At 46.1% G+C, this 8,363-nt stretch overlaps 2 protein-coding genes across 4 annotated transcripts in view; one reads left to right on the top strand and one right to left on the bottom strand.

The window, feature by feature from the left end:
- Nucleotides 1–1,049, bottom strand: part of DESI1 (desumoylating isopeptidase 1) — an 18,788-nt gene extending 17,739 nt beyond the window's left edge. Inside the window, exon 1 of the mRNA XM_003202300.4 lies at nt 828–1,049. Within this exon, the coding sequence (XP_003202348.2) occupies nt 828–918 (91 nt within the window). The 5' untranslated portion in view covers nt 919–1,049. The remainder of the gene's footprint in view (nt 1–827) is intronic.
- Nucleotides 1,050–1,301: 252 nt separating this feature from the next.
- The window catches only part of XRCC6 (X-ray repair cross complementing 6), a 13,353-nt gene continuing 6,291 nt past the window's right edge, over nt 1,302–8,363 (top strand). The window contains exons 1-5 of one of the 3 annotated variants that reach the window (XM_003202301.4): nt 1,302–1,479; nt 1,577–1,692; nt 1,854–1,992; nt 4,510–4,764; nt 6,895–7,078. In XM_003202301.4, coding sequence (XP_003202349.1) covers nt 1,389–1,479; nt 1,577–1,692; nt 1,854–1,992; nt 4,510–4,764; nt 6,895–7,078 — 785 coding nt within the window. In that variant the 5' untranslated portion in view covers nt 1,302–1,388. Of the gene's footprint in view, nt 1,480–1,576; nt 1,693–1,853; nt 1,993–2,888; nt 3,068–4,509; nt 4,765–6,894; nt 7,079–8,363 lie in introns of those variants that run through there. The other 2 variants (XM_031554254.1, XM_019614499.2) reach the window with 2 other exon arrangements.

The following is an 8,363-nucleotide window of genomic DNA, read 5'->3' as shown; positions in this document are numbered from 1 at the left end:
AAAAAGAAAGTAGCTATTGATCATCTGAAAGTTAAAGTAGCAGCAGTTTTTGTTGTTAAGTAAAACAAAAAAATAGTAGTTGGGTGCATGAGACAAGCCCATCATTCTCTCATTGGAAAGTTTCTAAAAATAATCTGGAAGCCTGCCAGGCCTGCGTGAAGACAGTTAAATTGAAAGGGAGGGAAACAAAAAAAAAAAAAACAAAAAAAAATCAACCAACCAAACTACTGTTTGTATCATAGATAACCCAGTCACCGGATCCACGTAACCTCAAGGGCTGTGCACTCTGCCTTGTCACTGTGAGCAGGCAGGCCGTGCTGGCCCTGTTCCACCGGCAGGCCTTGAGTTCCTGGGCGGCACACAACACAGCACTTCCCACACTGACGGGAGACACGGGCAGGTTTTTAAGCTTTCCTTTTCATGACTTGACTGCTACACGTTTAGCATCAAGCTGTTTCGAGCACACAGTTACAAACTGAAAGCTGCTCGGACAGCATAAAATACACCAGCGATGAAGTCACACGCCGCTAGCTTTCACGTGGAAATCAGAAAGCTGGCAGACCCTGAGGGTGGGTGAGGAGAGCTACAAAGCCATCACAACTCAATTTACAGGAAGGTTTCCACAATGACATTGGCAACCGATTCCTGCACAAGTCTACGCCCGGACCAACACTCTGAAACGAGGCCGGTCAGTATTAGTTCGAACAATCGAACCACGGGCCTGACAATGAAGACGTGGGCCTGGCTGCAGGCGCAGCCGTTCCACCGACCCGGGTCCCGCAGCCCCGCCCCGCTCAGGCCCGAGGCCGGCCCCGTTCGGTGCTTACCCAGCATGAGGGGGCTGAGGCGGCGGGCCATGCCCTTGGACAGGTCGTACACGTACAGCTTCACAGGGTGCAGCGCCGGCGGCTCCTCCATGGGGACGCGCGGCCGCCCGCCTTGAGGCGGAGAAGAAGGGACAGAGACGCGGCACCGAACGCCGCTGCTGGGCCGGCGTTAAGAACGGAGGGCGCAACGCCACCTCTGCGCATGCGCCTCCTCACTGCGCCGTTATGCGGCGCCGCTGTTCCGGAGGGGCGGTTCCGGAGGCGAGTGGGCGGGACTTTAGAAACGTCAATCGGTCATTGGCTGAGGCTTGCTGCTTCTTCCGGAGTTGGCGTCGGAGCGGGCAGGGAGCTCCCGCCTTGTTTTCCTTCCCGCAACCAATCCTCGTCGAGATAAGGGCGTGGCTACCCATGGGGGGGCGGGGCGCGAGGCCCCTTCGTGCCTCGTCATTGGCTAGAGTGGCGAGGGAGGCGGGGATTTCAGATGAGTGACGGTCCGCGGCCATCGGCGCGTGGCGACGGAGGTTGAGGGAGCTTTGAGCGGCGGTTCCCTGGGCAGCGGCCATGGCCGACTGGGTGTCCTATTATCGTGGCGACGGGCCGGACGAGGAGGAGGACGGCGAGCAGCAGGAGGAGGAGGGACAGGAGGCTGTCGGTAAGATACCTTCCCCTCGGCCGAGGGCAGCTCGTGGCTGCGGTCCCTCAGCGGGCGCCCCGGGCGTTGATGCGGCTGCCTTTCCCCCTCAACGTAGCGGACCACAGGTTCTCGGGGCGGGACAGCTTGATTTTCTTGGTCGACGCCTCGAAGGCCATGTTCGAGCCCTACGAGGATGAGGAGGCGGCCACTCCCTTTGACATGACCATGCAGGTGAGGAAGGCAGGGCGGTTGTGGCCCTCCGAGGGCCCTCTGCCTTCAGCACGTAGCTGCTGCAGTCTGCCCGTCGGAACCGCTGATTGCCAAAGGCTGCACTTTGTATTGTTACTGCCCCTCGTTTTCTTCACGTTTTGACCCCTGTACTTTCTTTTCAGTGCATCCGGAATGTGTACACCAGCAAAATTATTAGTAGTGACAAGGATTTCTTAAGTGTTGTGTTCTATGGCACGGAGAACAACAAGAACTCTGCAGGCTTCAAGCATGTCTATGTCCTTCAGGAGCTGGACAATCCAGGTAGAGGAGTAAAGGGGTATGAAGATTTGCGTGAGGAAATCTGTGTAGTGTTGCTAGTAACTGGTCTCTCTGAAAACAGCTGTCAAGTAAATGGAAAAGTTCTTGTTTCTGAGATGTGTTTTGGGAGGAGAGAGTGACCTGGATGTGTTAGCTGATAGCCATCTGAACATGAACCAGCAGTGTGCCCAGGTGGCCAAGAAGGCCAGCGGCATCCTGGCTTGTATCAGCAATAGCACAGCCAGCAGGAGCAGGGAGGTGACTGACCCTCTTTACTCAGATCTGATGAGACTGCACTTCAAGTGCTGTGTTCAGTTCTGGGCCCCTCACTACCAGAAAGACATGGAGGCCCTGGAGTGTGTCCAGAGAAGGGCAACGGAGCTGCAAGGGGTCTGAAGCACAATTCTGATGGGGAGCAGCTGAGGGAACTGGGGTTGTTCAGTCTGGAGGAGGCTTATTGCTCTCCATGACAACCTGAAAGGAGGCTGTAGCGAGGTGAGGCTGGCTTCTTCTCCCAGGTAACACTGAAAGGGTGAGGGGGAATGGTTGTTCAAGTTGTCTATGAGGAAAAACCTGCTCTAAAAGAGCAGTGTTGCAGTGGCAAAGGCTGCCCGGGGAGGTGGTGCAGTCACCGTCCCTGGAGGTGTTCCAGAACCGTGTGTCTGTGGCACTGAGGACATGGTCAGTGCGCATGGTGGGGATGGGTTTATAGACAGACTAAATTGTCTTATTAGTGTTTTAAAACCTTAATGATTCAATGATTGAGTAATGTAGAGGAATTTTAAAAACATTGTGGGAGCTTAGCCTTTTCTGTTATACCTGGTTCTGATTGCCTTTCTATGTCTGTTTCATTTTTTTTATCTATTTTACTGTGGTCATCCTCTTGCAGTCTCTTAAAGAGGGTCTCAGCAGAACTCTTGAAGACCCATCATGTGCTGGCCACACTTCAGAATAAGGCTCAGTCTTGATAAGGCACCAGAAATGACAACTAATGGAGAATATCACAGAATCACAGAATGGCTGAGGTTAGAAGAGACCTCTGGAAGCCATCTTTATCCAACCCCAACGCTCAATCAGGGTCAGTTAGAACAGGTTGTACAATTCGTTAACTGAGTGTTCTTTCTCTTATTTTCATAACAAATACTTGATATTTGCTTTTCTATTTTGTTAGGATTACACAGAATGTGCTTGTTAACAGAAGTGCCAGTTGGTAAATTGGAGAAGATACCGGGGGGAGTGCAACAAAGACATGTTAGGAGCTACAAATTCTATGACAGCTGAGAGTCTTGTAGGGGAACTCTGTCAACTGGCTGTATCTCTGGGGAGGAGGTTTCATTTCATTTTCTTAATTAGGAGCTGCAAGTTAGTGTTCTTGCTCTCATGCTTTGGTAAGCCTGGGTTCCCCTGCAAGAACTGTGCCTTGTCCTAGTTTCGGAACTAATTACAAGTGGGACCTGACAAGACTGCCCTAGGTTCTTCTTCCTTCTTTGGCAGTATCTTAGGCTTCTCACTCATCCTTTTTCCTTCTCTTTCCCTGTTTGCCCTTTTTCTCTGCATTAGAGGTAGTAGCTTTGTCCTGCTTATAAAGATAGCTAATTTGAAAGGGAGACGTTGTGGGAAAGGAAGTGTATTTACTGTCATTGGAGAGATGTGTGCTCTGGAGAAGGGAGACATTATAGTTAGTTATGTAGTTATTATGAAAATTAATGCTATTAATTTAAGGAATGTTGAGCATGAAAATAAAATAGCAAATGCACAAAAAAAGACATTTTTGGGTGTGATTTCAAGATTGCTATTGAATTTGAGTGAAGGATGAAAGAAGAAACTCTGCAGATTGCAGCAGCTGAAAAATGAAAGCTTATTGTCTTTTGTAGAGTTGTAGAAGAAGACAGGAGAATTACTTTCAGGTGGGTGGGAGAAGGAGTGATACTTGGGCTGGAGTGATCCATAGGGATTTTAAAAGGCCATTGGTACATGCTCTGAACATTGCTGGAGCCCTTGTGGTTATCTGGGCTGAATCCAACGTCTGGAGTGATACTGTCAAGCATGCAGCACAAGGGAGCAGGAGGAGTTCTCTCTCTTCCCAACCTGCCATGGAGATGCAGGATGTATTTCAGCCTTGTTGCTTTTTGCTGGCGGCACAGTGGTCTGCCATTCCTCTGCAGGGGGTGCAACTGCTGTGTTTCCTAATGAGAACTTATGCTTTCAATGCAGAGGGTGCGTGATTCTTTGATCCCTGCCTGTTTCCTGCAACAGAAGGTGCCCCACATTTACGCTAGGTCACTTTGCGTTCTCTTGGCCTTTGCAGGTGCTTTCAACTGATAACCAGCTTACAATGTTGAAAATGTTAGTGTATCTCAAACAGTTTTCTCAGACAGGCGGTAGAAAGGCACCACTGTAGAGCTGCTGAAGGATGTCAATCAGATAACAGCTGCAGGAAACTCTCAGTGCTTCTTTAGAAGAGTTTGCAATACTTCTTTCAGAATTTCTGATGTTTGCAAATGCTATTATTTCCCATAGGTGCAAAGCGTATTCTGGAGCTGGACCAGTACAGGGGAGATGAAGGACGATTACTTTTCCGTGAGTCCTTTGGCCACAATGCTGACTATTCACTGGGTGAAGCGCTCTGGGCCTGCTCTAATCTCTTCAGCAATGTCCAAGTCAGACTGAGCCACAAAAGGATCATGCTTTTCACCAACGAGGATAACCCTCATGCCAATGATAATGCTAAGGCCAAGCTGGCCAGGACCAGAGCTGGTGATCTGAGAGACACAGGTCAGTATTCTCCCCTTTAACAGAAGTCTCTAATTTCAGGCAGAATAAAAGTGATGTGACCTTGCAGCAGGTATTAACTGCATTGCAAGATTGTGCTGGAAAAAAAATATAGAACTATCAAAACTAAGGAAACTTTCTGATGCTTTCTGTGGAGGATGATTTCAAAAATAATGCTTTCTATTATGTTGGCCCACGATGTCAGAGGTGGATGTTGGCGCTGTGGTCTTAGAGATTGAAGCTTCCCACAGATATTCTGTGGCATCTTGTTGCTGTGTGACAGATGGCAGCAGAGAGGCAGTCTGATGGTGTCTGACATGGAGGTGCATGTGAGGAAAAGGTGTGTCATTGAATTCCTCCATGTGGAAAAAAAGGCACCCATTGACGTTCATCAACACTTGCAGAATGTTTATGGGGACCAAACAGTGGATGTGAGCACAGTGAGGCAGTGGGTGGTGCGTTTTAGCAGTTGTGACAGCAACGTGAAGGACAAGGCACGTTCCAGACGCCATGCACAGCTGTCACAGCATGAAATGAAGAGTGTCTCAGTCATCTCACCCTTGTGAATCCTCAGATTACATCTGGGGAGCTGTGTACAGATCTGAATATCAGCTTCAATTGGAAACGATGTTGCCAACGATGTTGGCAAAGTTGGTGCCAGCTGGGTCCCGCGAATGCTCACACAGGAACAGAAGGAACATCATATGCAAGTATATCAAGACCTGTTGAACCAATAGAGGCTGAAGGTAACAGTTTCCTGTATTGCATCATTACTGGTGATGAGACGTGGTGTCACCACTACAAGCTGGAGTCAAAAAAGGCAGTCCATGGAGCAGCAACATGTGGATTCACATTGAAGAAAAGGTTTAAGATATAGTCTCTGTCAGGTAAACTGTTGTGTGGTCTTTTGGGATAGGAAACTGGTGGTCCTTCTGTATTTCTGGGAATTTGGACAATCAACTCTGACTGCTGCATCGTGTTGCTGACTAAGATGAAAACTCAAACTTCCAGAGTCAGACCAGAGGAGAAGACAGCCTTTCTCTTGCAACATTGTAATGCCATGTCCCCTGGCACTTTGAGGACTGTGAAGCACATTTCAGTCTTGGCTTCAACATGAATCAGTCTTGACTGAACTATGCTTCTACACCCACTGATTAGTCCAGATTTGGCACCTTCTGACTTCCATCTGTTCAGGCTGATGAAAGATGGACTGTGTGGGCAACATTTTACTAGTTTACAACCATCATAGCAGCTGTGAACAGATTTCTACATGTGGCATGCAGACTCTTGTTCACTGCTGACAAAAATGCATAGTTTATGGTGGTGACTGTTGAAAAATAGTGTTTTGTAGCTGAGAATTTGCTCTGTCAAATAGTGTAATTGTACTCTTTGTATCTGTTGTAACTTCCATGGAAATAAACATGAGGCATTAATTTTGGAGCAACCTTTGGAAACCAGGTTGGATGACTGGTTTCCAACTATGAACACTTATTTTCTAGGGCTGCTCTATTTTCTTATCATAAATCAGAATTGTCCATGGAAAACAAAGTGTACTTTATTTCATTGTTCCACCATTTTCCAGGATGGGAATAATAACACTAGAGAGGGAAATAACAGCACCAAGTCAATGCAAAAGGAAGGTTGCTTTAATGATTGCACTTTGAATTAGCTGAAGAGCAGCAACCTGAGCTCAGAGACTGCAGAGCAAACGTTTCGTTAGTTCAGCTATGCAGCTGAGATAGCCACTGTTTTTGGAATTTAGCATATGTTCTAGATGTAGAAGCTGTAAGCATCCTTGATGCATTAGACCTTAACACTGGGAAAAGGGAACTGTTGAAGTCATTTCTTCTCTCTCTGCCTGAAGTAAGAGTATGTTTTATAGGAGCTTGTCAGAGCTGTTTCATGCACAAAGTTGTCCAGATTCTTAATTAGGGAGGGAACATTTTCCACGCCACATTGCTTTGACTGAAGCTGAAGAAAGTCTTTTGCTTCTTTCCCTTGAAACTTCCCTATGTGGTGCAGATGGGACAATTTGGTGCTACTTTTGGTCAGGCAGAAAAAACTGAGGAACATGCCAATGTAAAAAAAAAGCAGCTTATGTGATCCTCGTCCTGTTTTTTGCTTTGTTTCTAGGTATTATCCTGGACTTGATGCACTTGAAGAAGCTCGGAGGGTTCGATATCTCTTTGTTCTACAGGGACATCATCAACATAGCAGAGGATGAGGACCTTGGGATCCAGCCTGATGAGTCAGGGAAACTGGAGCATCTCATGAAGAAAGTACGAGCAAAGGAGGCAAGGAAACGAGCTTTAGTCAGGTGTGTGCCTAGCTGTTGTACGTCATTCAACAGAGGCAACTGGCTGTTATTTTTAGACTGCATCTCACCTTCTTCTTCTGGAATGATTGGCATCAGTGCTTAAATTTTTCAGTATTAATTCCTCAGTTTGAGTTGGTGTTTCTTCTTAGCTTCCAAGGATATTTGGCCTTGGTGGATGACAAATTGAGAGTGAAGGTAGATCTCTTTTTTTGCACCGTGTGAATCTCCTGTATTAACCTTGGTCAGAAATTATCATCATGAAAAATGACACCATTGCCAAGTAAAACACCTGCGAAGAAGTCTGCAACATACGGTGTAAAATGTTCAGTTTATAGTGCAACCTGATTGAAAGGAGGCTTTGCTTACTTGTGTTAACTTAGGAAAAAGTTGATCTCAGTGTGACTGGTAGGTATTCTGTCCTATTATTTAACAGATACGTGTGGCCAGTATGTCTGTGCACTTGGTATGGATTCACACAGCCTTGATACTTCTGATCTCCTACTGAAAGATTAGAAATGCTTACAGAGAGATTAAAGGGATCTTGACAAAGCGGATAGAAAGTATTTTTGGAACCACCTACTTCATAACAGTTGTTTTTTACCAAATGAATTCTTAACAGGTTGATGTGGGTTCACAGTAAATGAATGACCTTTGCAGCCTGATGTTTTTTAGAATATATGAAAAAAAAAAATCCAACTTCAGCTGTTGTCACTGGCATTGTCCTGTTTGCAACTTTATTTTCCTCTTCTGAGAATGTTCCTCAAGTTTTCTAATACCTGAGGAGGAAGAATCCTTGCCAGTGATATCTTTGAGATGAGAGCAAATAACATTCACTGTAATCCACCATTCTGCACTCAGAACTTGACGACTGCCTCCAATTTTAAACTTTTTCTTATGAATTTTTGTCAAAGTTTGGATTTTTTATCATGGTATTGTTTGTCTTGATGGTGTTCTTTTGGGGAATTTTACTCTCTGCTGGAGCAGGTGTGTGAATTCATAGGTGACGCTGTGTTAAGCAAAAGTGAGATGCCCAACCATAAACTTGTGCTGTGCTCTATCTGGGTGTAGCTGCCCTTCCAAGCGAAAAACGTGGAAGAAATATGTTACATTAACTGTGCTTAACTAGTCTTTATGACCAGAAGTGATGTAATTAATTCCAAGAATGTTTATATGTGATTGAAATTATGAAGCAAGTAATGTTTCAGTTACACCTGTGATTTTAGGGGAGGGAAGATAAAGGAGATTGGAGAAAATAAGTTATATGGGAAGATGACTTTTTTTTTTT

The sequence above is a fragment of the Meleagris gallopavo genome, chromosome 1 (assembly GCF_000146605.3).
Source record: "Meleagris gallopavo isolate NT-WF06-2002-E0010 breed Aviagen turkey brand Nicholas breeding stock chromosome 1, Turkey_5.1, whole genome shotgun sequence".
NCBI classification, from domain to species: Eukaryota; Metazoa; Chordata; class Aves; order Galliformes; family Phasianidae; genus Meleagris; species Meleagris gallopavo.
Note: the sequence above shows the minus strand (reverse complement) of the source record. Positions and strands in the feature narration are given on the sequence as shown.